We start from the raw sequence: 26,562 nt of genomic DNA, 5'->3' as shown, positions 1-26,562 counted from the left end.
ATTCTCCGTGTTCCTCCTCTGCTGCCTCTGCCCCTGTTGGCTCAGGGAGTGGGGACTCGCTGGAGTGAGGGTTCACAGCCCAGCACTGAATGTCCCTCAGGTCCCTGCTGTGTGTGCTCATCCTCAGTGTCACAGCAGCCTATGTCCCAGCCCTGTTTGAGCCGGGCTTTGGTTGGCACAGCCTCCTCTGCAGGCACCCTGGGAGGATGTTTGTCACCCCAGCTGCCTCCTGGATCCCCTGGTACCCTGCCTTGCTGTGGTTTGAGCGAGCATCTTATCAGCCCCATCTCCTGCTGCGTGCAGCGCTCTCGCTCGCTGACAAACACCGAGGTGAAGCTTTTCTTGAAAATCGCAGCTTTCTCCCCGCACTGCCCCGTGCCCCACAAAGGCTTCCTCCAGCTGCTCCCTCCCTCCCTCGCTTCGGCTTTCTATCTGTGGCTGCTCTGCGAGGTGGAGGGAAGGCAGCAAAACCCTGCAAGCAAACAGCTGAAACCCAAGGTTTTCTTCTGTAATCTAAGAAAAACAGTTTCACTGGAGGAGCAGGCACCAGGCACGTGCTGCTGCACTGCTGGGCCTGGCTCGGTGTCCAGTGCCCGGCTCGGTGTCCAGTGCCCGGCTCGGTGTCCAGGGCACAACTCAGTGTCCAGGGCCTGGCTCGGTGTCCGGGGCACATCTCCATGTCTGGGGCCCGGCTCGGTGTCTGGGGCCCGGCTCGGTGTCCAGGGCACATCTCCATGTCCAGCCCTTCCTCTGCAGTGAGGATCTCCCAGAGCTCCTGTCCTTTCCCCCCAGGATGAGCTGAAGGAGGCAGAGAGCTGAGTTGGAGCTCAGAGGAGTCAATGATCCTCTTTTCTGAGGATCTCACCTTGAAGACAGCTCTGGGTAGGATCCCTTTGCTTTAGACCAAATTATTTTCCTTCTGCAGCATCAGCCCAAGCTCCTGCTTCCTTCAGCGTCATCAAGCTCCTTGTTCTGGTTCCCCTGGTGCCCAAACCCCTCTGGCTGCTGAGCCACGTCCTGGCATCCACCCAGGTGAGGGATCTGTGTCCCTGCACCCGCTGCCACTGTCCCCAAACTTGTGCAGTGCGCTCAGAGCTGCTCCCCCGGCACAAGGGCTTTGTTTTTCCTCTCCCATTTCCTGCCCAGGATGCTCAGCCCCAGAACAATCGGGGCAGGAAAGGGCGTTGTCCCGGCCCGAGGGTACCCGCGGGTTTCCAGGTGCTGGTGGAGCTGCGGGATCCCCTCTGGAAGGTCCTGGGCAGCTCCTTGGCAGATCCTTTCTGTCCGAGGAGATGTTTCTGGGATCTCAAGATCTCAGCTCACTCCATGTGTTACCTGGCCCCGTTCTCCTGCCCTTGGAGCCTTTCCTGGGGTGGTGGAGCCCCCGGCTCCCGGGATTGCTCTGCTGGGGGGTGAGAGGGCTCCTGCAGGGGGGTCTGATCCTCTCCACTGCTTCATTTTGGCTCTTTGAGCTCTTCCCCCTGGTGCTGGGCTCCACCACTGCAGATGGAGCTCCGAAGAGTCCCCTGGGTGTTGGAGATGGGGCTCAGGTGGACCCCAACCCAAGAGAAGGGATTGTCCTTGCTGGAAAGGCAGCTCTGTGCCCTGTCCCAGCCCTGCAGAGCTGCTGGTGTCACCTTGGCTCCCGAGGGACCTTCTGCTCCTGGGCATGGAGCAGATCCTGAGCAGATCCTGAGCACCAGGAAAGCCCTGGAAAGGTCCCAGGGTGTGGAGGCAAGTGGGGAACCCCAGCGGGTCCCAGCTGAGTGGAAAGTCCTCGTCAGGGAGCTGTGATGCCCCAAGGCTTTCCCGTGACCTCTGGTGGCTTCACAGCTCAGCAGCAAAAGATGGGTTTTGTTGATAATTCTTTTTCATACTGTTTCAAAACTGTTTTTTTTTCTTTTTTACAAATTGTTTGTCTCAAGCAGGACAAGGGAAAATCTAAACCCAGTGGTTAGCAGGTTCCCACTTCCCACCACAGGGTAAATGTTTACTTGGTTGGTGTTAATTAACAGAAATATTTAATTTGTCTGCTCACCTTTGTGTCCCACAGAGATGAATGAAGCCTCTTAACCAAGCAATCCTGGCTGAAAATTCCCCAAGGGTCTGGCACCCATGCAAGGACAGCTTCACAGATAATCTCGGGATACTTCACAAGCTGAGCTTTGGTGTGCTGGGCCTTCTCTCACTCACTTTAAAAAGTGGTTTTTAAGAAAGTAATTTGTTAGAAAGTCATTATAATAACTAATAATTTAAAAATTAAATATTTTATAATAATTAATTATTATAAATTGCCCTTTAGGATGCTCACACCTTCAGAGGGAATGGGTTCAACCTAGCCCTGAGCCCTGATGCTGGGAATTGTTGGGCATCTGCTGACAATAGGGCAAAACCTTGGGGCAGGTGGGTTTCTCTGAGGACTTGGGGCTCTTAAACCCAGGTGCTGTCCCTGCTGTGTGGAGAAGGCTGGGCCATCACTGGGGTGGCGCCACGTGGAGCTGCTCAACACCCTCACAAAAAGCAAAGCATTTTCCAAAGCCTTGACCTCAACACTTGTTTTTCTTGGTGTTCTCAAGATGCTTAACAGGGCTCCTGAAAGTCAGATTGTGTTCTCCAGAGCTGTCCCCTGTCACTGTGCTCAGCGTGGGTGGCAAGGAGGGGACAGCAGGGAAGTTTCTGCTCCGTTGTGGTGGCTGAAGCCAGGCCTTTCCCACGGAAAGTGCTTCCATAAGCACTGCCCTGGGAGGAGGCTCAGGCTCCTGTGTGGTCCATGGCACAGCAGGAAGAGTGCGTTCTGTGGTTTGACAGTGACAGAATATCAGGGTGGGTTTTATCTCTCATTCCCTCCCGTTGTGTGCCAAGGCAGGCAGGAAGGGATGCTGGGGTTGGTGCAGGGTGAGGAGCCCGTTCCCCCCAAGGACTGATCTGGTTTTGAGCTGGCTGGTGCAGGGGTGTCTGTGAATCACCCTGGGCTCTTACTCACTGCCTTTCTCCTGCCTCCAGCCTGGCCGAGGGCTGGGCTCGATCTCCGCGCTGCCTTGTGGCACCGCGGCACTCCTCCTGGTGCTCCTGGCCCCGGGCACAGGTAAAGGATCTACTGCAGGGTCCAGCTCAGCTCTGGCAGTGAGAAGGAGCCCAGCAGCCCCTCTGGGGTGAGAGGAGTGTGGGTACTGGGCAGGTCAGGGGTACTTGGGGTGTTTGCTGTCACCTCCGGGGAGCTGCTGGTGGCTCCTCTCTGGGGCAGGGCTGGAGGTGGCTCCCTGCATTCTCAATGAGCTCCAGCAGCCAGGCTCAGCTGAGCCCTTCCAGGGAGCTTCTGGCAATGGAGGCTGGGTGGAGATGGCCATGCTGGGGACATGGGGCAGGGAGGGCTCCGGAGCCTCTGCCAGGTCGCAGTGGCTCTGGGGCAGGAGTGGGTGAGGCTGTGGTGGCCACAGCCACTGCTGGGTGCTGGCCCCAAATCCTGGCCAAATGGGCAGAGAATTGAGTGTTTTAGCTTCTCTGGGAATGACGTGGCTGTGACATTGCACAGCTTTGAGCTGTGCAGGCTCAAAGCAAGGGCTGCCTTGCAGGTGGTTTTTTAGCACTCACAGCTTTTATTTCTTCTTACTCGATTATTTTTGTGCATTTGTGTTGCTTCTAAACAAGAGGCAGAGAATGTGTGGGCTGGATCCATCTCAGTGCCTTGGGAGAGGGGGACAGCTGCCTCAGGGTCCCTCTGGGCTGCAGGGCAAGAGGGAATGGGCACCTGGGCACCTCTGTTTGTTCAGGTCAGGAACATCCCCCGTACTGCTCCTGGTGTCCCAGACTTGATGAGGGTTGGCTGGGAGAAACCTTCCTGGGCAGCACAGGCTCTGCAAGCCAAGGGCCCCAGAGCAGGGGTGGGATGTGGCAGGGCTGCAGGCACAATTTCACAATGTCCTCTGTGCTGGGCTCACATCTCCTCAGTGTTTTCCACTGTTGCCTCAAGGGCAAGTGGAATTTCTTTCACGGTGGCTGTGTGACAGCAAGGGGACAGCTCTGGGGCCTTCCCTGCCACTTGGGGTGGGTTTGTGACCATGGCCAGTGACAACTGGAGCCACCAAGGGCAACCCTTTATTAACTCTCCTCCTTCTTTCCCCCTCAATGCAGGAGATGAGTTAAAATGCAGCATACCACGTGCACGGAGGACAGGATCCACCACGCGCTGGAGCGGTGCCTGCACGGGCTGGGCAGGGATGCTGTGGCCAGCAGATGGGCTGGTAGGTGAACCTTAACCATGGCCATCCCTCTCTGGAGTCTCCTGAGCCCTGCTGGGGTGTCTGAGCCAGGACTCTGGGTCACAGGAGCTGCTGGTGCTGTCCCTGCTGGTGCTGTCCCTGCCGGGGTCTCACCCAGGGCTCTCTCTGGGTCACAGGAGCTGCTGGTGCTGTCCCTGCTGGTGCTGTCCCTGCTGGTGCTGTCCCTGCTGGGGTCTCACTCAGGGCTCTCTCTGGGTCACAGGGAGCTGCTGCAGGCCTTTCCCCTCCCAGTGGTCAGTCAGAGGTGGCATCCAGCCTGGCCAGTGCTCCTGGGCACATTGCTGGAACAGGAGGGTGTTCCAGGGCCCTGAACAGGTCTGGCCATGTAAGGATGAGTAGGGCAGTGATGTGGGGTGTCAGCTGTCCCTGAGTGAGCTGGGCAGAGGACAGGGCTTTGTCCAGCCCAGAAACAGCTCCTCTGTGCAATCAGCCAGCCCTGCCGGTGCTGCTGCCCCCAAGGCAGGGCCGTGATTGTGCTGCATTGTCACACCCAGCACGGGGATGTTGTTATCAACATAGGGATGTTGTTATCAGCCCAGCCCTGGCTCAGATACTGTGGTGGTGGTGCCCATAAAGAGCTGAGCCTTGCTCAGGGGGCTGTGAAGGGATTTGGGCTGGTGTGGTGAGGGCAGAGCAGCAATGAGCAGAAATAATTCCTGAAAGTAATTCTGACCTTTCTGCCTCCTAGCTGTCCGTGAGCTGTGATTAAATCACTGCCAAACCCTCTCGTGGATGAAATCAGCGGGCTGTCAGATTCTGATTCCTTCTTGTCTGTGTAGTTCTTTCAACCCTTTCTACTTTTCTTTTCCCCTACAAGACCAACAAAGAGGTGCAGACCTACCTGCTGCCTGCTCCCAGAGCCACTGGACCCTTGCCACTTCCATGCTGCAGCATCACCCAGGGGCTGGGTTGGGGCAGTTCTGCACAAGATTCCTGTGTCCTTGTCTTTTCCCTGCTCTGGGAGGCAGGCCCTGCAGTGTGACCCACATTGCTGGTTCCTGGAAGCGCAGCCTCGTGCTTGGCACGGTGACAGAGCATGGCCAGAGCAGGGCAGTGTGTGCCCAGAGCAGGGCAGTGTGTGCCCATGGAGCAGGGCAGTGTGTGCCCATGGAGCAGGGCAGTGTGTGCCCCCAGAGCACGGCAGTGTGTGCACTCAGAGCAGGGCAGTGTGTGCCCCCAGAGCACAGCAGTGTGTGCCCCCAGAGCAGGGCAGTGTGTGCACTCAGAGCAGGGCAGTGTGTGCCCATGGAGCAGGGCAGTGTGTGCCCATGGAGCAGGGCAGTGTGTCTCCTCAGAGCAGGGAAGTGTGTCCCCTTGGAGCAGGGCAGTGTGTGCACTCAGAGCAGGGCAGTGTGTGCACTCAGAGCAGGGCAGTGTGTGCCCATGGAGCAGGGCAGTGTGTGCCCATGGAGCAGGGCAGTGTGTCTCCTCAGAGCAGGGAAGTGTGTGCCCATGGAGCAGGGCAGTGTGTGCCCATGGAGCAGGGCAATGTGTGCCCAGAGAGCAGGGCAGTGTGTGCCCAGAGCCCACCTCTGCTGTGATTACATCAATCAGCTCCTGTGTCACTCACAGCTCCAACCCCAGTCCCTCACCTCCATTGTTTCTGCAGCTCATCAGCAAAGTTTGGGGTGTGCAGGGCAGAGGTTGGGGCTGGGAGCTGTGCTGGGGGCAGCTATGCTGACCCCTCATGAATCCCACCCCAGTGATGTCCCCTGGCTCCCAGACCCTTCCTGTGCCTCTCCTAGCCTCTGCAGAAGGAGCTGACATTCCTGAGAGAATTTTGGACATTTTACACCTCAGAAACTTCCCTCTCATCGTTCCTGCTCTGCCAGGAACCTGCAGCATGCCCTGGGTGGGTGTTGGTGGTTCTGCTGTGCCCCAGCCCTGGTGCTGCTGCTTGGGGACCCCCAGATCCCTCCCTCCCGAGGGGCTGCCCCTCCCTGTCCCTGCTGGGGACTCCCTGAGCCCTCCTGGGGCTGCCCATCCCTGTCCCTGCTGCCCCCGAGGAGCTGCTGTCCCATCCCAGCATGCAGGGCTGAAGGGTTTGGTCTCTGCTGGCAGGAAGGGTTCAGGGGAAGCAGAGAGCAGAGCCCTCAGCCCAGAGCTGTCTCCTGTTGCCTTCCAGAGCCAGGCCAGAGATGCTGCCACATCCTTCCCCAAGCTACAAATGACAGTTTCATTATTGCTGTCCTGTCCAGGCCATAGTTTGTGGCAGGGTTGATCCTCACAAGTCAGTGAATATTTTCATCTTGCTCTTGGCTGGGCTGGAACCTTCACCTTCCTCATTTCTCACTTCTATTTCCCACTTCCTTTGCTTTCCCCTCTTTTTTTACCCTTTCCATGCACCAAAATAACATACATGATGTCACAGCTTTCTGGCTGAGATCTTGCTGAATTTTGTAAATCACTTAAAGCTTTATTTTTCTGTGCTAACTTTCGCACAAGGTTGCTCCAGAGAGGGTGAGTAATTGTTTCCAACACGTTGTTCCCCCTGAGTAAGGGATGAGGAGCTGAGGCCTGTGAAGTCAGTAAGGAGAGTTGTGAAGCTTTGGCCATCCCAGATTTACAGCCTGGATGAGCCCGTGGATGGTGTGAACAGAAGATCTTTCTGCAGAACTTATTGCAGAAACCAAATCAAAATGAATCGTGTGTGACTCATGAAAATCCCTGTTAGAAAAGTCCTTGGGAGCAAAACCTTTTCCTTGTGGAGGAACCTTTTCAGGGCTGGCCTTGCTTTGTGCTGCAGGAGACACCATGGTCAAATTAGAGTGTGAAGAGCAAGAAAAATGTTTGATTGCTTGCTGGTGAGCAGAAAAAAAAAAAAAAAAAGGAGTTTTTGGCGAAGCAGAGCCCTGGGCTTGGCTCTGGTGGTGCTGGGGACCTGGCAGATTTTTCCCTTTGATGATTTCTCCTGGTTTGTACTGGGTTTTCCTGAGGAAATCTCTGCCCAGGCTGGGTGGCAGTGCCAGGGGGTGCCCTGTGCTGGACATTCATGTCCACCTCCTGTGTCTCAGCAGCTGCAGGCTGCCTTGCTGCCCTCCCCTAGGGGTTCTGGGGCTGTGCCAGTCCTTGGGCACCTCCCTGACCCAGCTGCCCCGAGCTGGCCTTTCCTTGGGGCAGTCCCCAGGAGAAACCACCTTCCTCTGGTGAGGAGATGGTGCCAGTGGCTCTGGGGGAGGAGGAAACTGAGCCTTCTGCTTTCCCCCTACGCCGTGGGTGTCACTTGTGATGGCACCAGGGCCTGTGCCCAGCACCGTGGGTGAGGGCAGCTCGGGGGGTGCCATTTCTGCTTTGGTGCTTCTGGATTTCCAACCTGCCCAGTGCCCGCTCTGAGGGGAAATGCCGCCCCCTGGGCCAGGAAGGAGCTGCTCCGGGAGGCGGGGGAGGAAGAGGGCACTCGGGGCACTTCTCAGAACAGAAATGGCAAAGACTCATCCTTCCGAGGCCGCCCACGACGCTGCTGTGTGCTGTGCCCATTCTTGGCACTGCCGTGTGCCCACTCTTGGCACTACCATGTGCCGTGCCTGCCGTGTGCCTTTTGGCATTGCCATGTGCCTCTGGACATTGCCATGTGCCGTGCCCACTCTTGGCACTGCGGTGTGCCACTTGGCACTGCCATGTGCAGTGCCCACTCTCAGTGCTGCCATGTGCCGTGCCTGCTCTGGGCATTGCCGTGTGCCCTGGACTAAGCCCGGCTTAGTTCTGCCTTTGCCCCAGCCCCAGGTGGGGACAGGGTGTGCCCTGGGCTGCCTGTGCTGCTGGCTGGGGCTGGGAGTGACCGCGGGGCCGGGAGTGACCATGACTCCAGGAGTGACCGTGGGGTCATGAGTGACTGCGGCTTTGTATCCCCAAAGCTGGGCTGTGTGGAGTGACCACGGGGCCATGAGTGACAATGGGGCTGGGAGGACAGTGGCTCTATCCCCACATCTGCGCTGGGAGTGACCATGGGGCCACGAGTGACCATGGTTCTGTGAATGACCACGGGGCCATGAGTGACCATGGGACCATGGGTGTCCGTGCCTCTGTCCCCACAGCTGGGCTGTGCCTGAACTGCTGGAGCCTGCAGGAGCTGGTGAGCCGGGACGCTGGTAACTACCTCATCCTGGTGGAGAAGATCCTGGGCAAGACCAAGGAGGTGAGCAGGGGCTGGTGGGGGAGCCGTGGGCTCTGAGGCACCGGCAGCTCCATGGCTTGCTCAGGACGGGCTTGGGCGAAGCTGCCTGGGGATTAGGGTCGTTACATATTGTTGGGCATCACCGCTGGATGGATTGCACCCCCTAGATTGATTCCACCCCCTCATTGATTCCACCCCTGGATTCCTCCATCCTGCCCAGCTCCCCAGTCTGCCTGCAGTGCCTGGACTGCCTGCTCAGAGCCACTTCCATGGGATTTCAGGCATCAGGAACCCCAGAGGGTTGGGTGCCTGGCCAGGAGAAGACAGAGCAGGAGGCTCTGCCTGTCCCAGTCTGGTTTCTGGGGCTTTGGGGGCGGTTTTCCCACAGGGATGAGGGAATCTCCTGGGTGTGGTGATGGGATGGATGCCAGGGCTGGAGTCTCCTGGCACCTCCAGTGACATTTTGGGCGGTGCTGGCGGCCATAGCTCATCCCTGTGCCCTCGGGCTGTTCCCACAGGTGCAGGACAGGTGTGACTACGACCTGGTGACACCCCTGGCCCTGCTCTTCTACTCGGCTGTGCTCTATGTAAGTGCTGAGGCTGCTGCACCCGTCCCAGCCCGGGGCAGGCTCCAAAATCAGGGGGGCTTTGGCTGGACCTTCCCAGCCTGCTCTCATCAGTTCCTCCCAAAAGAAAGGTTCTGTATGAATCCAGAGGGATCAGGATCGAGCAACCATTGCACAAGCTGAGAGACAATGAGCTTCAGGGGTTTGGAAGCTGTTTTTTTAAGACTGGGCTAATCAGAAAGGGAGATGGACAATAAAGGGGAATTCTTTTCTTTACCCTTTATAGCTGGGCAAAACACACGGGCAACGTGAATGAAAAGGAGCAGAGCCTTCCCAGGAAATACTGTTTTTTATGATTATTATTCCCAGCACAATGCATCATTATCCCAAGGAAGTCATTGCTGCCAGGTCCTGCACAAGCACAGCCTGTGTGGAATTCATCTGTGCGGCTTGTGGGGTTTAAAAAGGAATTTATATTTAGGCTTGGGCACGTGAGCCTGGCTTGGGGCGGTGGGGAAGGAACTCCTTGGAGCTGTGCCCGGGGGATCCTGTGCCCGTCCTTGGCAGGAGATGGGGTGGCACAGGGCACCCTCTGGTCTGCTTCTCCTCCTGCCTCTGCCAGCCCAAACCCTGGAGCAGCACGCGGGGTCTCTCTGCCCTCACCCCTGTCCCGTCCCTGTCCCGCAGGCTCCTCACCTCCCCCCCGGCTCTGAGCTACTGCTGAAAGCCGCCAGTGTCTACCACGGCTTCCTGACCTGGCCCGTGCCCTACTGCGACACCTCCCGGGAGCTGCTCACCTTCATCAGCAACGAGCTCAAGGCGCCAGGTGAGCGCCTCGCCCTGCCCTGGGCTCTGCCAGCGCCGAACCGGGGTCTGCCAGCTCCAAACAGGCATCAAACCCGGCACCAAACCCAGCCCTGCCAGTTCCAAAACTGGCACCGAACCTACCCCTACCCCAGCACCAAACCCAGCCCTGTCCCACAGGATGGGGCAGGAGAGCTGCTCCAGCCCCAGCCCCTGCTGCCCCACTGCCCATGTGGGATGGGGACTCCAGGATGGCATTTGCCACCTGCTCCCACCTGTACCCGCCCCCAGGCTGGCACACAGGGCCAGCAGGTCACTGCCACCTCCCCTCCTGCAGGGACAGAGCCCACACTGATGCAGGACAGGCTGCTGTGGGCAGCCACAGCCTGGGGCCCCCCAGGACAGCGGGTGACAGGGACAGAGCCCTGTCGCCCCCTCAGCAGGACAGGAGCCCTTATGGCATCAGCAGGATCCAGCCCTTATCTCTGCAGGGAGCCACATCCCCCAGCCCACCAGCCACGGGAGGAACCACCCCGACCCCCACACATCACACAGCACTGACTCTCCTGCAGGGCCACCAGCCCAGGGTGCAGATCAAAGCCTCTGTGCTCCTGGCAAATATTGACAGTGGCTCATCCTCTGTTGTTAATCTTTGCCCTCATCACAATAAAGAGCTTTGCCCTTGGTCCCCAGCGGGTCAGGGGGATGTGAGGCAAGGCTGGAACAGGCTGGAAGGTCCTGGCAGCTGAGCAGGGGGCACACACCTCACTGAGGGCTCCCAAGGCAGCCCTGCCACACAGCACCCCTGGCAGGGAGCAAACACACTGTGCTGGGAGCGGAAAACGTCCCCTGACAAGGTCCCTACTCAGGGCACTGGGGCACTGGGGGTGGCACAGGAAGGGGGGCAGCAACCCCCACCTGGCACCAGAGCCCTCCAGAGGTGGGCAAAAGCTCAGCCCTGGCCTGGGCACAGCCCCACAGGTGTCCCCATGTCCCTGTGGCCCTGCAGCTCTGAGACAAGGCTGGACACAGCCAGACCCTGCCTGGTGGCCATGGCCAGCTGTGCTGGGGGTCAAGCAGCCAGTCCAGAGCTCAGGTTGGGATTTTTTAATCCTTTTGTTCCTTTGGAAGCACCTTTAATCCCCTCCCCAAGCTCCCATCTCACAGGAGCTGCTGCCCTGACAGAGACCCCAGGGTTTGCTGCATTTCCCACCCCCAGGGCCCCCAGAGCACCTTCCCGGTTTGAGGGGTGGGAATACCCCCAGCCACAGGCACGCATCCCCTGCCAGGCCTCCCAAAGCCTGCCCAGGATTAAAGAGGGCTGCAATGTGCTCTGTGTGATAACAGCCCTTCAAAAGGCAGGGAGATCAGGCAAGAAGGCTTTGAGAAATAATTGGAAGAGCTGCTCCACTGGGAACCACAGGACATCCACAAGGAGCCCTTAATTAAGAGGAGCACTGGTGCTGCCGTGCCGTGCCCAGAGCTGGGTCACAAGGGGTGTCTGGGCAGGACAGAACAATGCAGGGAGTGCCTCAGCCCTGTGCAAATCCCCGTGGAAGAGCAGCCTGGGAGGCTCCAGCCACCCTGAATGGCCCTGCTGCTGTCCCCCCTGTCCCTCACACAAAGGGCAGCCTGGGGGAGCAGCACAGGCTCTGGGAGGGAAGGACCCTCCAGAAACCCAGCCAGGAAATTGTTAGCCATGTGGCTAATTACACTGATGACAGCTGGGCATGCTCCTTGCACACACCAAACCAGCAGCCTGCCCTGCTCCTGCAGAGGAACAGGCCCACCTTGTGCTAGACCACCTGGGAGCACCATCCTGAGGGGGAGCAGGGTCCTGACCCCTGGAGAAGCTGAGCTTTGGGATGGACAGTGTGCTCCCAGGCTCAGGAGGCAAGGGGGCAGTGGGACAGGAGCAGCAGGGGACAAACCCCGGGGCAGGGCTGGGTTTGGTGCTGGGGCAGGGCTGGGGTTGTTTTTTTTTTTTCAGGGTGTGTCCCCTGCTGCTCAGCTGCTCTCTGGCTTTTACCCTTCACACCCTGGGTTCCCTTGCCCCTGCACTGGTCCCTCACACAGAGGCTGTGCCTTGTCCCCATGGGGACTCTCGGTGCTGCTGTTCCTGCTCCAGGCAGGGGCTCTGCCAGCTCAGGAGTGCCCTGGGGCAGAGGCAGGGCATCCTGCAGGGGTTCTGTGCCTCACTGCTCTGCTCTGTCCCCAGGGATCACCTTCCAGAGGCTGGTGAGGACGGAGCAGGGGCTGCCTGTGAAGAACTACCAGAGCTCCACGGTGTAAGTGTGGCCATGGGCACTGCTGGGGCTCCCTGGGGCATCCCCTGGGGCTGGCACTGCTGCAGCATCTCTAGGGGCTGGGCTGAGCCGTGGGAGGGGTGAGGGGAGCTCCTGGGGCATTTCCAGAGGCTGGGACAGGGACTGTGAGCTCCCTACCAGTGACCCTGCAGATGTCGGGAAGGCAAAGTCCCCTCCCCTGGGAGCTGCACGTGTTGGAGAGCAGTGGGACAGGCTGTGATCCGTGATTTTGGGAGCCACCGCCCCAACAGGAGCCAGAGGGAGCCCCTCCCAGCCCTGCAGCTCTGAGCAGGCAGACTCTGATCCTTATTCGGGGCTGAGCCTTTCCCTGCCGCCCTCATCTGCAAGGAGGGAAATGAGCCTGGGAACAGACCTGGGCTGCCCTTAGAGCTTCTCCTCAGAGCTGCAGCTTCAGGAGGGAGATGTTCGGGGCTCCCTCTTGTCCTGTGGCGCTGGAATGGGCTGGGCAGAGCTGGGCTGGGCTCCAGGGCTGTCTGTGTGCCATACCCCGGCCTGAGCCGTGTCCCTGTCCCCAGGACGGTGCTGCTGCTGAACCACTCGGAGGTGCAGAGCGAGTTCGTGTCCATTGCCCGCAGGCTGAGCTCCAGCGAGCCCGCCCAGCACTCCACGCTGCTGCTGCTGCTCCAGCACCTCTACCAGGCCACCTTCGGCACCCGCTGCGACCTGGATGGGCTGGGCCGGCTGCTCAAGGTGGGCTGGGGGAGCTGCTCTGGGTGGGCAGGGGCAGCACCAGGTGCTCAAGGTGGGCAGGGGCACTGCCCAACCTGGGCTGGGGCAGCTGCTCAAGCTGGGCAGGGCAGTGCCTGCCCTGGGCTGCACCAGCTGTTCCAGGTGGGCAGGGGCAGTGCCCACCCTGGGCTGCCACAGGAGCCAGCTCCATGCAGGGGCTGCTGGATTCATTTCCTACACAAAGCACCACTGGCTTGGCAAAGGAAAATAATTTGGTTAACACTTCTTGCAGGAAAAATGCACGTTTTCCCCTTCTCTGGTTAGACCTGAGGTCTGAAGTGTTTGTGAGGTGTGTGCAGAGGGCTCTCTGCCCTTTGTCTCTGCCACTCCTTTCCCATCCCATAGTGGAGAGAGGAAGGGCCCCAGATTTGAAAATCAGCAAAAGTGTTTGTTTGACCAGAGAAACACTTGGGGGAGAGGCAAAAAACCATGAAGGAACCCCCTGGGCTGTTTTTTCAAATTTTTTATTTTCATTGGAAAAGTTTGGGGGGACTTGAGGGAGGTGGGAACAGAGTCCCCCGTTATGATGCTGCTCGCTGGAGGGACACCCTGACCGTGTCCCCCGGCTGTGCTCCGCAGTCCAAGCCCCTGGAGGAGCTGTCGGAGCTCTACGCCAGCGCTGCCGATGCTCACGAGGCGGCGGCCGCCAGCCCCGACCCCGTGCTGGCCCGGGAGCGGCTCCAGGCCGTGCTGCGCGACCTCGCCGGGGCCGCCTCCCTCCCTGATATCGCAGGTGAGCATCCCCCACCCCGCCTCCTTCCCTGACATCACAGGTGAGCATCCCCCACCCCGCCTCCCTCCCTGATACCGCAGGTGAGCATCCTCCACCCCGCCTCCCTCCCTGATACCGCAGGTGAGCATCCCTCACCCTGCCTCTCCTCCCCGGGGCTTTCTGCCGGCTCAGCCCCTGCAGCAGCCGGGAGCTGAAGAGTTTTGCAGAGTCTCAGCCCAGTGCAAGGATTGCGATAGAAAAGCACTGCCCCAGGTCCTGTTTAATAATCACACCTGAGCCACAAGCGATGTCATTTAAAAAGCAACCGAATGAGTTGTCCAGCCCTTGAACATTGAGGGGTGAGATGAGAGCGTTAAATCAGAACCTGGCTCTAGCTGTAACATCTGGTGGCCGTGAGGTGTGAAGTGTCCCCGTGTCCTGAGCTGAGGACAGCAGCGTGCCCTGGGCTGCCCAAAGCACACGGGGGTGGGTGGGTGGCACCTCCCAAGCCAGGGGTGCTGGCAGGGTGGCCCTGGGGACCCCTGCCAACCAGCTGCTGTCCCTCCTCTCTCCGCAGGCGAGGCCCAGCCCCGCAAGCTGCAGCCCTTCCCCATTCCCCCCGCCCGCTGCTACACCTACAGTTGGGACCAGGACAACTTTGGTGAGTCAGGGCCCTGGCCCAGCTCCGAGCTGGGCCGTGGGGCAGTTTTGGAGAAGTGGAAGGTTCCCCTTGTGCAGAGCTGGTGCTTCCCCATTCCTGGAAGGAGCTTGCCAGTTCTTGGGAAGGCTCTGTGCCCTTCCCTGCTGGCCCCAGCGAGGGGGAGCAGAGCTCAAGGCCAGCCCTGACAGGGAGCCAGGGTGGGTCAGGGGGATTTGGTCAGCCTAAGGCTTGGCTTGGCTGCGATTAAACCCGATCAGACGTGAGGATGTGGTGGAAGCTGGGTGGGAAGAAGCAAAAGCCAGACTGGAGTTTGCCTTTTGAGAACCCAGCCAGAATCTTGAGGAGAGAAACACAATTTTCTTTGCATTACATCTGAGCCTTTACTGTAAATGTAAAACCACTGGGGAGGAGGTTTCCAGTCCCTTGCCTGACACCAGGGTGCAGGAGAGCTTTGGCCAGGGGGAGTGGCAGTGGTGTCTGGGCTCACCACGTTTGCAGGGGCTCTGCTGGAGCCCATGGCTGACACCTCCTCCCTCCGGTCGCTTTCAGACATCCTCAACGATGTCCTCAGCAAGGAGTGCAGCGTTGCCGAGCCCCTGGCCTCGGAGAACGAGGAGGAGGATGAGGACGAAGAGGAGGAGGAGGATGTGGAGACGGACGGCGGCTCCCCGGGGCAGGACTCGCTGCTGGCGCCGCTCTGTGCCCTCCCCGGTGACTCCGTGTACTCCGTGCTGGCCGAGGAGGGCTCCAGGCCCCCGCGGGTGTCCCTGTTCGCCTCCCCCAAGGAGTCCATCTCGGAGCTGACCGTGGTCTCCAGGAAGTCCCTCAAGTCCTTCGTGTCCAGCCTGAAGGACTGCATGGACAGCGGCTACGCCGAGGACAGCGACGAGAGCTCCGTGGAGGCGGCGGGCCGGCCCGAGCTGCCCAAGCAGCGGCAGTCGCTGACCAACCGGCTCTACAGACTGCTCAAGAGCAAGGGCCAGCAGCTGGTGCAGCGCCGGGAGTGCCCGGGGCCGTGCTCGCTCCCGCTGCGCCGCGCCGAGAGCCTGTGCGCGCCCCCGGCGCAGCCGCGCGTCCCCGCGCGCTCCCGCCGCGCGCTCTCGCTGCCGCAGCACGGCCCGGCCCGGCACGGCCCCGCCCCGCTCGGGGCCCGGCCCCTGGGGCTGCCCCGCCGCCCCTTCCTCAGCTGCGACGAGGAGGAGGGCAAGGCGGGCACGCTGCGCGTGGTGGTGTTCGGCTCGGACCGCATCTCGGGCAAGGTGGCCCGCGCCTACAGCCGCCTCAGGTGAGCGCCCTCCCCAGGTGAGCCAGGGGCCGCGGTGCCCGCCCTGCCCGGCCCGGCCCCTCGGCTCAGCCCAGCCCTTGCTCCTCGCCAGGCTCCAGGAGAGCTCCTGCCCCTCAATCACACGGTACTTCAGGCTGCAGTTCTTCTACGTGCCCGTCAAGAGGAGCTGCGCGGCTCCATCGACCCCGCAGATGCATCCTCATCATCATCCTCATCCTTATCACCACCCCTCGGCGTCCCCGGTGGAGTCCCCGCTCCGGGCACAGGTGGGTGAGCCCATCCCGAGGGTGCTGTGGGAGCTGGGGCAGGCTGGGGACCCTGGGGGTGCTGTGGGAGCTGGGGCAGGCTGGGGGCCCTGGGGTGACCCCAGTGTCGGTTCCAGGACCCCTCCCCAGCTGGGACAGGGAGCAGCACCAACGACATCTCCCACTACCTCGGTCTGCTGGATCCCTGGTACGAGCGCAACGTGCTGGGGCTGATGAGTCTGCCCATGGGTGTCCTGTGCCAGGTGCGTGTGTGCCAGGGGCAGGGTGAGGTGTGCTCTTTTCCCTGGGAGCTGGGGAGCTGTCTGGAGAACCTTCAGCTGTGCCACATGGACATGGGATGGAGGGGGGGCTCCTGGTGGTCAGCAGGAGGTTCCCGTCCCCAGCGGGGTGGGTGGGCAGGTGTGGCTGGAGGTGCCACCTACCCCATCACCCCTCTGAGCCACTGTGCCACCTACCCTGTCACCCCCTCTGACCCATTGTGCCACCTATCCTGTCACCCCTCTGACCCATTGTGCCACCTACCCCATCACCCATTGTGCCACCTACCCTGTCACCCCTCTGACCCATTGTGCCACCTACCCCATCACCCCTCTGATCCATTGTGCCACCTACCCCATCACATTTCTGACCCATTGTGCCACCTGCCCCCTCACCTCTCTGACCCATTATGCCACCCCAGTGTGCCAAGCCGGAGGCTGAGCCCCAGGAGGATGCCCAGGAGCAGCTGCCCATCCTGGCAGACATGATCCTCTACTACTGCCGCTTCGCCTCGCGCCCCGTGCTGCTGCAGCTCTACCAGACCGAGGTGGGCACGGGGAGAGGAGGGGGCTCTGACTGTGCCATGGCCCAGGAGCTCCCTGTGGAGCTCTGGGGGTGTGGCACAGCCACCACATCTTGCTGAGGCAGAGCTCTGTCCCCTCCGGGTCCCATGGCTCTCCCTGGTGCCCTGACTGATGCTCCTGGCTCAAGACTCAGAGCAGCTCCTGCCCTGACCATGAGCAGTTTTCCACCCCAGCACGTTTCCCCATGCACAAAGCAGTGCCTGGCACTGCTGCCAGCTTTTCCAGGTCGCTGGAATCTCTCCAGAGCTCTGCTTCCCAAACCAAGGCCCTCCCTGAGGTGACTTTTCCCCACCTCACTGTGTGCCTGGGGCAGCTGTGGTGGGGAAGTCTGAATTTGGGGTTCAGCCCCTGCTTTGGTGCTGTGCCTGGGAACCAAACAGGGCTTGGTGAGCAGAGCCACACGGGAATTGTGCTCCCAAAGCAGCTCCCAGACCCTGCTGGTGGCTCATTGGGGTTTTTTGCAGTGGAGTTTTAAGTGAAATCGAGGGGTTTGGGTTGTTTTGGGGTCCAGCTAAAGGCAGGCACCACCCCAGGCTGCAGCTGGAAGGTGCTTTGAGAACATAGAAGGATTTTCCCAAACTGACCCATTTCCCGAGGACTGAGAGGAGTGAGGGCTGCCTGGCCTGGCTGGGTCCCCTCACTCCCACGTGTCCCCTCTTGTCCCCTGGCAGCTCACCTTCATCGGGGGCGAGAAGAGGACCGAGGTCTTCATCCACTCCCTGGAGCTGGGGCACTCAGCAGCCACCAGGGCCATCAAGGCCTCAGGTCTGTGACTGCTCCTGCACCCCCAGCTGCCCTGGGGGGCTGAAACAGGGAAGGGAAGGAGGAAGGGGGAAGGGAAGCCTGGGCTGCAGGAGCTGTCCGAGCCAGGCTGAGCAAAGATCCAGACAGGTTTTCACTGCTCTGGGAGAGAACCATCCCAGTTTGTATTCCCTCCAGGAGTGAAACCATGGCAATGCCTGATTGTTTGTGCTGCTCTGAACTCTAGAATGGATTTACAATAAAACACCTCCAAGCCCGTTTCCTTCCTCTCCTCAGCACCTGCCAAATGCAGCTCTTTATCTTTCCTTGTTGTGTTGCTCTTTGTGCTCTGTCCAGAAGTGTCACTGATAAAATCCCATTTTTCATCTCCTTGTTTTACTGGGCAAAGCCAGGTTTGTGTGTGCGTGCTTAGAGCCTTCCGAGTGTCATTTTTTTGTGCTTTTATGTCACAAATTTGTAACGTTGGTGCTGTTAAGAGAGCAGAAGCAGGGGCAGGGACATCTGGCTGCAGTTCCTCGGGCACCCAGCCCGGGATGCTGTGGTGAAATGCAGCTCACACAGACACCTCATGGCCAGCCCCAGCACTGCACCCGAATGCGTTCCTCAGGGCTTTACCCAGATGGTTTGGTGTGAGCTCAGCTTGTCCTTCGGAGCAGAGCCCGTAAAATTACCCCCTATGCGGTGTGCCCTCCCTGCTCCCCAAAACCAGGCTGAGGCAAATAGCTCTTCTTTCCCCCAACCCCTGAAACCACCAGTGCTGATTCCAGTGCTTTCCCTTGGCTTGTCTGGCACTGCTTCACACCTGCAAAAACTTATGCAGGGGGAGAAGAACAGTTAGGAAGTGTCACCCCAGTGCTCCAGGCTGGTGTAACGTGGGCAGGAATCTGCCTGAGCAAACAGGAACAGGGAGAGCACAGCGGCCTTTGCTGCTCTGTGTCTTCCCTGAGCTCTGACCCCTCTGCCCCTGCTCAGCCAGAGCCACTTTCAGTTCTGCTGAGTGGTTTTGTGTTGTAATTCCTCTCTGGATTCTTTGCTTTCTGCAGCTTTTAAGCCTCCTTTTCTCTGTTTTGCCCTTTTCGCCCTCAGCTGTGCTCAGCAGGCCCTTTTCCCCTTCCTGCAGTCCCAGGTGTGCCGGGGAGGGCTTGGTGTGAAAACCCCTGTGTGATGTTTGCTCCTTGTTCCTGCAGGCCCAGGCAGCAAGAGGCTGGGAATAGATGGAGACAGGGAAGCAATCCCACTGACACTACAGATTGCATACAGCAAGGTCAGTGCTGGCACTGCTGGGCACCTCCAGGGATGGGGGCAACTCTGGGACACTCATGGCAAGGACATAGAGGGGCTGGAGTGTGTCCAGGGCAGGGGACAGAGCTGGGGAAAGGGCTGGAGCGTGTCCAGGGCAGGGAATGGGGCTGGGAAGGGTTTGGAGCCCCAGGAGGGGCTGAGGGAGCTGGGAAGGGGCTCAGCCTGGAGCAAAGGAGGCTCGGGGGGGACCTTGTGACTCTGCCAGCTGCTGACAGGAGGGGACAGCCAGGGAGGGGGTGTCAGGCTCTGCTCCCATGGAACAGGGACAGGAGGAGAGGGAACGCCTCAAGCTGCACCACAGGGAGTTTATATTGGACTTTAGAGAATATTTCTACATTGAAAGGGCTTTCCAGCCTTGGCACAGGTGCACAGGGCAGTGGTGGAGCCACCATCCCTGGGGATGTTTAGAAGATGTGTGGTTGGTGCTTGAGGCTTAGCAGGGTTACATTTAGGGTTGGATGTGACCTGAAAGGCTTTGCCAAGCTGAACAGCTGTATGCTTCTCTCTGCTGGGCTCTGGCTGCTCCCTGCAGACAGCTGCCAGTGGCAGGAGTCACTGGAACGACGTGGAGAAGGTCTGCACGTCTGTCAACCTCAGCAAGGCCTGCAGGAGGCACGAGGAGCTTGGTGGGTACGGGGGGGCAGTGCCAGGGGAGGCTGGGGGGCACCGGGGGGGCAGGGAACCCTGTGGATCTCCTGGTGGAAAATGAGGGAGATGAGAATGCAGGAGACACGTGGGAGTCCCTGGTGTTCCCTCAGCTGTGCTGTGGTCCTTGGGTGTGTGCCAGTCCTCAGCATCAACTCAGGGACAAAGGACACGTCCTGTGCCACTGTCCCAAAGCTTCCAGCTGGAAAAACATCCACTGGGGATGGGGCTGGGATGGCTCAGACACAGGCTGGTCGCTGGGCAGTGGTGCTCTCCAGAGCAGCACTTAGCAAGGAGGAGCAGCAGGTAAAACTCTCCAGGTGAGTCAGGACCAGGGCCAGGTGCTGCTCCTGCATCCACAGCTGTCTGCCCTGCATGCTCCCCTCAGCACACCTTGCTGAGCTGCTGCTGCAGCCTGCTGCCCTTCCTGCAGCTCACAGACAGCTCCCAGCCACCTGGCCTGCCCTCAGAACCTGTGCTCTAATCAGGTTTACAATTAATCAGGCTTTGAGCCTTTCCAAAGCTCCAAGGCTCTGAGTCCATGGTGTATTTGGGTGGTTCTTGTTTAAGAGCTGCTGCTTTGGCCATCAGACACGTCCAGTTCTGGGACAGCTGAGTGGGTTTGCACCTTTTCCTCGTGTGCCTGTGCCTGGCGGGTGTTTGTCAGCAGGATAATCAGGGTGTTGTACCAACCGGGAGACTTCCCTGATGCTCCATGGAGCTCCCCACTGTCCCTCCTGCCCCTGCCCATCCCTGGAGCCAATCTTGGGACAAAAGCATCAGGAACGGGTTTCTCACCCCCTGTGAATGCTGAGTTGGATGTTCCTGCTCTGGCTCAGGGCTGGCATCAGGGGCGCCCTCAGCTCCTCTCTGGAGAGCCCTCTCTGTGAATCTCCGTCCCTCCAAGACGAGGTTCCAAGAGGAACCTGATCTTCCTGGCCCTGTGGCTCTCCCGTTCCGCAGTTTGGCCACGGGATGTCACCGTCACCCCAGGCTCCAGAGCTGCTACAGCCCACCCGGAGCAGCGGCCCCTGCCCACCCTGAGCAGCTGGTTAAAATAACAGGAATATAGTTGTAATTGTCTAAACTACACCCATACTGAAATATTTTCTTTAAGAACATTTCTAATACATTCAAAAATCCTAAAGGCACTTAAATTATTTCAAGAAGAAATTACAAGTTAGGTACTCATAAAATCACCTTATAGCATAAATATATTAAAATATAGATGTCTAACTGAAGATATTTGAGCTGCGGACTTCTGCATTACATCTAAATATTTTCATCCACATTTGAAAGAAGAATCTTTCTCAAAACTTTTGATTTATGTCTGGGTGGGCTCAGTAGAGGCTGTGGAGGGACAGTCAGCCTTTCCTCACAGTGATGGGTGATGGATTTTTTCCTGTTGCAGCCCAGGGTGGTTAAATGTTCTGTCCGGCTGTGTTTGGAAAGCAGCTGGAATTGCAGAGCACATTTGGCAGCAGGGCAGGAAAGCTGGGACTGCTCTGCATCCCCCAGCACTGGGATCCTGCTGGAGCTCCAGTTCTGGGATGCTCTGGGAGGTGTAGGCACCTCCTGGGTCCCAGCAGAGCCCCATGGCAGCTTCGTTCTGTTGCAGCCTCCAAGACAGAATGTCTCAACCTCACCATGACCGAGGTGGTCAAGAGGCAGAACTCCAAATCCAAGAAGAGTTTCAATCAGGTAACTGCAGCCCTGGAACTTTTACAGCTGGGAAGATGGGAGGAGAGCAGGGCTGGAGGGAGCAGCTCTTGGGACATCCCTTTGCTGCTGCCCCACTCCTGCCCCCAGCTGCCCTGCCCAGCCCAGGCACTCCAGCCTTTCCTCTCAGCTCCCTCACTCCAGCCTTTCCTCTCAGCAGATCAGCGTGTCCCAGATCAAAGTGGACAAGGTCCAGATCATCGGGGTCCAGTCCTCCTTCGCCGTGTGCCTGGACCAGGATGAGCAGAAGATCCTGCAGAGCGTTACCAGGTGGGAGCTGCAGCCAGAGCTGCTGCCATGGGGCAGCCTGACCCACCCATAGGAGCCCCAGGCTCTGAGCCCAGCTGGGATGGAGGCTCCTGCTCAGATACCAGCACCTCCGTTCCTGCTGGGCTCTCAGCCCTGTTCCTGTTCCTGCTGGGCTCTCAGCCCCATTCTGCTCATTTCTCAGCCCATTCCTGGTGCCCCTGAGGGTTTCTCAGCCCCCATCTCACTCAGGGTTTGTTTTCTGCTGTTCCCCTGCAGGTGTGAGATCTCCGTGTGCTACAAGCCCAGGGACTGTGACCCCCTGACACCGAGGGGCTCCCCCGTGGCTCCCCAGGACCCCTCTGAGTTCCAGTCCCTGCTGTGTTTGCCCATTGCCACCTTCAGCGGGGCACTGCCCTAGAGGAGCTGTGTCCCTGCAGAGCAGACTGTGCCACACCGGCTCAGGAGAAGGAAAGGACACCCAGCCCAGCTTGTCCCCGAGCTCCTGCAGCTGCAGAGTCGCTGTGGGGGCTGAGCTGCTGCTCCAGGCTCCTGCAGTGCTGTCACTGTGGTGTCACCGTGGGGGCTGAGCTGCTGCTCCAGGCTCAGCCCCTCCTCGGGAAATGGGATCAATCCTTGTGCTCTGCTGTCCCTGGGGGTTCCTCAGGAGGTGCGTGTGGGTCAGCAGATCCAGCACCTGCTGGGAGGGCAGGGCAAGGACAGGGATATTCCCTGCCAGGTGGGGTGTGGGGGAAGGGTGATGAGCTCATGGGGATATTTGGGGAGAGGAACATCCTCACCTCAGTGGTGTCGGGTGTCTGTCAGTGCAGGGCAGTTACAGAGCCCTGGTATTGGTGAAATGACCCGTCCTGCTGGTGTTTCGCCTGTCACACGGCGAGGATGCTCAGGACAGTTTCCTGGGATGGGGACAGGTTTCTCAAGGTTTCCCTTCCTCTCTGGAGGTGGAGTGTCCTGCAGGGACGCAGAGCAGGGATCCTGCAGTGTGGGATCCCCAGGAACTGAGCGCAACAGGTCATGCCAGGGCAAGGACAGCTGCTGGTGGGTCCATGTGTTTCCTGTGCCCCCAGGAGAGGAATTCCCAGTTCCTGCAGGGTTCCAGTACTGAGCTGTACTCCTCTGGTCGTGCATCCTGCTCCCAGCACTGTGTGCCAGGAGAGGAATTCCCAGTTCCTGCAGGGTTCCAGTACTGAGCTGTACTCCTCTGGTTGTGCATCCTGCTCCCTGCTCCCAACACTGTGTCCCAGTTCCTGCAGGGTCCCAGCACTGAGCTGTACTCCCAGTCCAGCCCCTGGCTGTGCATCCCGCTCCCAGCACTGTGTGCCAGAGCCAGCCCAGGGCTGAGCCCTCAGCAGCTGCTGGAAATCCATCAGGATCTGTGCTGGACTCCCAGCAGGGAGGGAAGGACTGGGGAAAGCACCAGGACAGCCTTTGGGCCATTGCAGGGGGACCTTTGCTGGAGAGAGACCCAGCTCCAAACCCACCCAGTGACATCTGCCAGTGACAGCAGGATCTGAGATCCTCCCCCCCACGACCATTCCAGCCTCTTCCCCCTCTCTGCGAGGCTGCAGGTACAGAAAGGTGCAATATTTGAGGATATTTAGGGGTAACCTGACCCTATCAGTGAAGAAATAAGACTGGAAAAGCCTCAGACTGTTTCTGGGTGGTTTTGGGGGATTGTAGCAGTGCTGGCAGCACAAGGGCTGCTGCAGGCTCCAAGGAGCTGATCCCAGTGTCCTGTGTCCCCTGGTTGTGTCTGGAGGGACCCCTGGCACTGCTGGGGGCTGCAGGGCTCAGCCCCAGTGGGGTCGATCCAGGGGGATCCTGCAGGAAGCAGGACCTGGTGAGCTCCTGGCGCTGTCCCCAAGCCTGGTGGCACAGCAGCAGCGTCACCTGGGGTTCAGCCTGCCAGGGAAGGGGCCAGAGCTCCTGGGGCTCCAAGGAGTGGGGTCAGGTGTGTCTGGTGGACTCCCCCAGCCCTGTGGGACCCCTCCTGTGCCCTGGCTCTGCCCCCAGCTCCGCTCCCAGCTCTGCTGGCCGCTGGACACCTTCTGTCCCACTGTGCCATGGCTGGGGACAGCCTGGCCTGGGCCAGGGCTGAGCACCGAGGTCCCCAAAGGGTTTTCTCTCTGCCTTTGCCTTCCCCAGGCAGGTTTGAGGTGTGTTCTCTCCTGTGGGGCTGGAATTTGGCAGGGGGTTGTTCTTGTTCAGGGCTCTAAACCAGCACATTGTCCTGTCAAACACTGCTCATTGGGATCTGTGGCCAATTCCATGCCAGGGATCCGTGCCAGGACACAAATCCTTCTGGGCTCAGCTGGCCCTACAGCAGTCCTGGAGAACAGAATTCTCATCCAGAAAACCAAGCCTAAACTCCAGGACTCACAATCCTCGCAAAGGTTCTGACCTCTGATACTTCCTGGAAATGAGAGAATTCCAGGTCTCTTCGGGGTGGTTTTTGTACATTTGTGTAGCCTCAGCAAATCTGTGTAAAGTCTGTGCTGATCTGTAAAATACTGTGCAGAGAACTTTTAAAGTAATTGTAAAATATTAAAAGTTGATTTATTTCCAGTACAGGAGCAGTGTTTGGGTGAAGAAATTCCTGGGTGGGAGGGAGGCAGGGGAGGAGGCTCCCAAACTTCCCCGAGGAGCTGACCTGGGATCAGGAAAAGGCTCAGAGTCACTGGCAGAGACAATTCCAGGACCCACCACAGCACCAGGGTTTTTCCTTCAGGTGCTCCAGAGTGTCCTGCTCAGGTGGGTGACCTGGGATTAACCTGCAGGTAGAGCCTGCACAGTCTTTGTCAGTTCAATGGTGTTTGCCACCCTCACAGGACAGCCTGAGGTGCTGCCCAGACTTCAACACTTCATGGTTCATTATTACCATATTTTTATCCCTTAATATGATTTTGTTCAAGACAAAAAAAAAAAAAAACCAAAAAAAAAGGCAAACAGAGAGAGAGAGAGAAAAGTATTGGAGATGAGTCAGTTTAGAGAAATGGAAAAGGCAGATTTAATGCCAGCTTGGCTTTCCCTCTCCCCAGATCCCCTCACCTTCTATATTTGCTGGAGCTGGACTAGGAATAGAACTGGGCTGAAGGCCAGGGTAGAAAATAGAGCCCCAGCATGAGAAGTGTTTGGTCTGTGACCTGTTCCTTGCAAAGTGTATGGAAATCCCCAGGGGCTGGGGCTGGGGTTTCGGCTGGGGCTGGGATTGGGACTGGGATTTGGGCTGGGGTTTGGGATGGGGTTGGGGCTGGGGATAGGGTTGGGATGGGACTGGAGCTGGAGGGATAGCCCTGGCCCTGCTGGCTCTGCTTGCTGCCCCCCTGGCACTGCCCCAGCTGCTCTGGGCACCCTGTGCCAGGCCTGCCCACCCTGCCAGGGAACAATTCCCAATTCCCCATCTCCCATCCATCCTTGCCCTCTGGCAGTGGGAGCCATTCCCTGTGTCCTGTCCCTCCATGCCCTGTCCCCAGTCCCTCTGCAGCTCTCCTGGAGCCCCTTCATGCCCTGCAGGGGCTCTGAGCTCTCCCTGGAGCTTCTCCTCTCCAAGTGAGCACCCCCAGCTCTCCCAGCCTGCTCCAGAGGGGCTCCAGCCCTCGGGGTATCAGGGATCTCCTGAGAGACAGTTTTTCCATGGGAGGAAGATTCCAGCTGCTTTACAACCTCCCTGCACCCCACCCACGCACTGAACTGACCAGGTAGGGCTCAAAATACCTGTAAACCCCAGAGCCCAGCCCACAGGGACAAAGGGCTGCTTTGTCCCTCAACTGCCACACAAGAGGTTCTTTCTCTGCTTCACTTTGGTCCTTCCCTTTTTTCCCCCAGTCCTCTGACTGAGGGCTTTGTGTGAGCAGGGTCATACCTGGCCCTTCCTCTCTCTGTGGCCGGGAGCTGACGTTATCTGGGGGAATTTGGCAGTTCCCTGTGCTGCTCTGAGGGTTTCTGCCTGCTGTGTTTTGGTGTTTAATGACATCAGAAAATGTGGGGAACCAAGCTCTTGGTGCCCCTTTCATGGGCTGCCATGAGGATGGGGCCCCACAGCAGGAGGAGAGTTCAGGGTGCTGTGACTGATGGAAAAGGCAGGAGGGGAAGGGGTCCCAGCAGGACCCTTCAGTGCAATGGATTTTTTGGTTTGGTTCCCAAATTTGGTGGCAATGAGCAGGTGCTGGGTGTGTGCTGTGGGCAGTGTCTGAGGAGCTCTCTGGCCTCCCCATTCTCTGTGCAGGGGAGAGAGCCCAGTTCTGGGGTCAAATAGGGCATGGTGAAGGTTTGGGGCCTGCAGTGCCCAGCGGGGAGGGGAGGAGTGCAGATCTCTGGGGGCAAGTGAGTGATGCAGCAAAGCCAGAGCTCAGCCCTTCCTCCTGTCCTGTGCGAAGTGTGGGGCCAGCACAGCCCTGTCCTGCCCGAGCCTCTTCCCTCTGGAATTTGCATGGCAAACAGGGGACAGAGGCAGCTCCTGAGCCCCTTCCCTCTGGAATTTGCATGGCAAACCGGACAGAGGCAGCTCCTGAGCCCCTTCCCGCTGGAATTTGCATGGAAAACAGGGGAGAGCAGGAGCTCCTGCCCGTGCCACAGCTCCTGCATGCTGGGAAACTCCTGCTGAGGAGGGACAGACAGAGGCGGCATCAGGACAGGGGGACAGGCACAGGACAGCGCTCCACTGACCCCTGGGCTCTTGAAGGTGCTAATTGTGACCCTGGAAGGGACAAACAGAGTCCCGTGTATGACCCCAGGAGGGACAGACAGCATCTGTGTTTCACAGTGGCAGGGACAGAAAGTCCCGTGTGTGATGTGACCCAGGCAGGGACAAACAGCATCCCGCGTGTGCCCGGGCCGTGCCCGCCTGCCCGAGAGCCCCGTGTCCGTGCCCCTGGTGCACGGCAGCGCCGGGAAGGAGGGCAGGGCAGGGGAACGAGGATGTTCCCACCGCTGCTGCCGCTCCCGGAGCTTTCCTGCCCGCCCTTGGGCAGCTGCCGGCGGGGCTGGGAAGGGATGCAGGGTTTGGCACCAGCGCAGTGAGAGGCGCTGGCCCTCGCTGCCTCCTGCTGCCTTTCTGCCCGCTCAGGAAGGAAGGAGGTTATTTTTAAACCTGGCCCCAGGTACGTAGCGGTACCTAAGGCTTTCCTCGTGCAAACGGAATGGGAAGTGAGGCAGCGTCAGCTGCGGCTCCCACACTCGCTCCAGAAACATTTTATTACCCAAACCATTCCTCCAGCAAAGCTGGGTACCTCAGACCCTGCTCTAGGTACAGCTGGGGGCTCATCCCGCCCTGCCGTGTGCC

At 59.1% G+C, this 26,562-nt stretch overlaps 1 protein-coding gene across 4 annotated transcripts in view; it reads left to right on the top strand.

Annotated features, from left to right (window-relative positions):
- PIK3R5 (phosphoinositide-3-kinase regulatory subunit 5) overlaps positions 1-23,851 on the top strand; it is a 39,916-nt gene extending 16,065 nt beyond the window's left edge. For 3 of the 4 annotated variants that reach the window (XM_074554979.1, XM_074554981.1, XM_074554982.1), the window contains exons 2-19: positions 4,132-4,241; positions 8,315-8,415; positions 8,913-8,981; positions 9,648-9,786; positions 11,983-12,052; positions 12,607-12,781; positions 13,400-13,553; positions 14,110-14,193; positions 14,743-15,478; positions 15,570-15,744; positions 15,861-15,986; positions 16,424-16,549; positions 17,258-17,351; positions 18,536-18,612; positions 19,183-19,276; positions 20,914-20,996; positions 21,172-21,284; positions 21,540-23,851. In XM_074554979.1, coding sequence (XP_074411080.1) covers positions 4,145-4,241; positions 8,315-8,415; positions 8,913-8,981; positions 9,648-9,786; positions 11,983-12,052; positions 12,607-12,781; positions 13,400-13,553; positions 14,110-14,193; positions 14,743-15,478; positions 15,570-15,744; positions 15,861-15,986; positions 16,424-16,549; positions 17,258-17,351; positions 18,536-18,612; positions 19,183-19,276; positions 20,914-20,996; positions 21,172-21,284; positions 21,540-21,681 — 2,655 coding nt within the window. In that variant the 5' untranslated portion in view covers positions 4,132-4,144 and the 3' untranslated portion in view covers positions 21,682-23,851. The remainder of the gene's footprint in view (positions 1-4,131; positions 4,242-8,314; positions 8,416-8,912; positions 8,982-9,647; positions 9,787-11,982; positions 12,053-12,606; positions 12,782-13,399; positions 13,554-14,109; positions 14,194-14,742; positions 15,479-15,569; positions 15,745-15,860; positions 15,987-16,423; positions 16,550-17,257; positions 17,352-18,535; positions 18,613-19,182; positions 19,277-20,913; positions 20,997-21,171; positions 21,285-21,539) is intronic. The other variant, XM_074554983.1, reaches the window with a different exon arrangement.
- The last annotated feature ends 2,711 nt before the right edge of the window (positions 23,852-26,562 follow it).

The sequence above is a fragment of the Zonotrichia albicollis genome, chromosome 19 (assembly GCF_047830755.1).
Source record: "Zonotrichia albicollis isolate bZonAlb1 chromosome 19, bZonAlb1.hap1, whole genome shotgun sequence".
In the NCBI taxonomy this organism is placed as follows: domain Eukaryota; kingdom Metazoa; phylum Chordata; class Aves; order Passeriformes; family Passerellidae; genus Zonotrichia; species Zonotrichia albicollis.
Note: the sequence above shows the minus strand (reverse complement) of the source record. Positions and strands in the feature narration are given on the sequence as shown.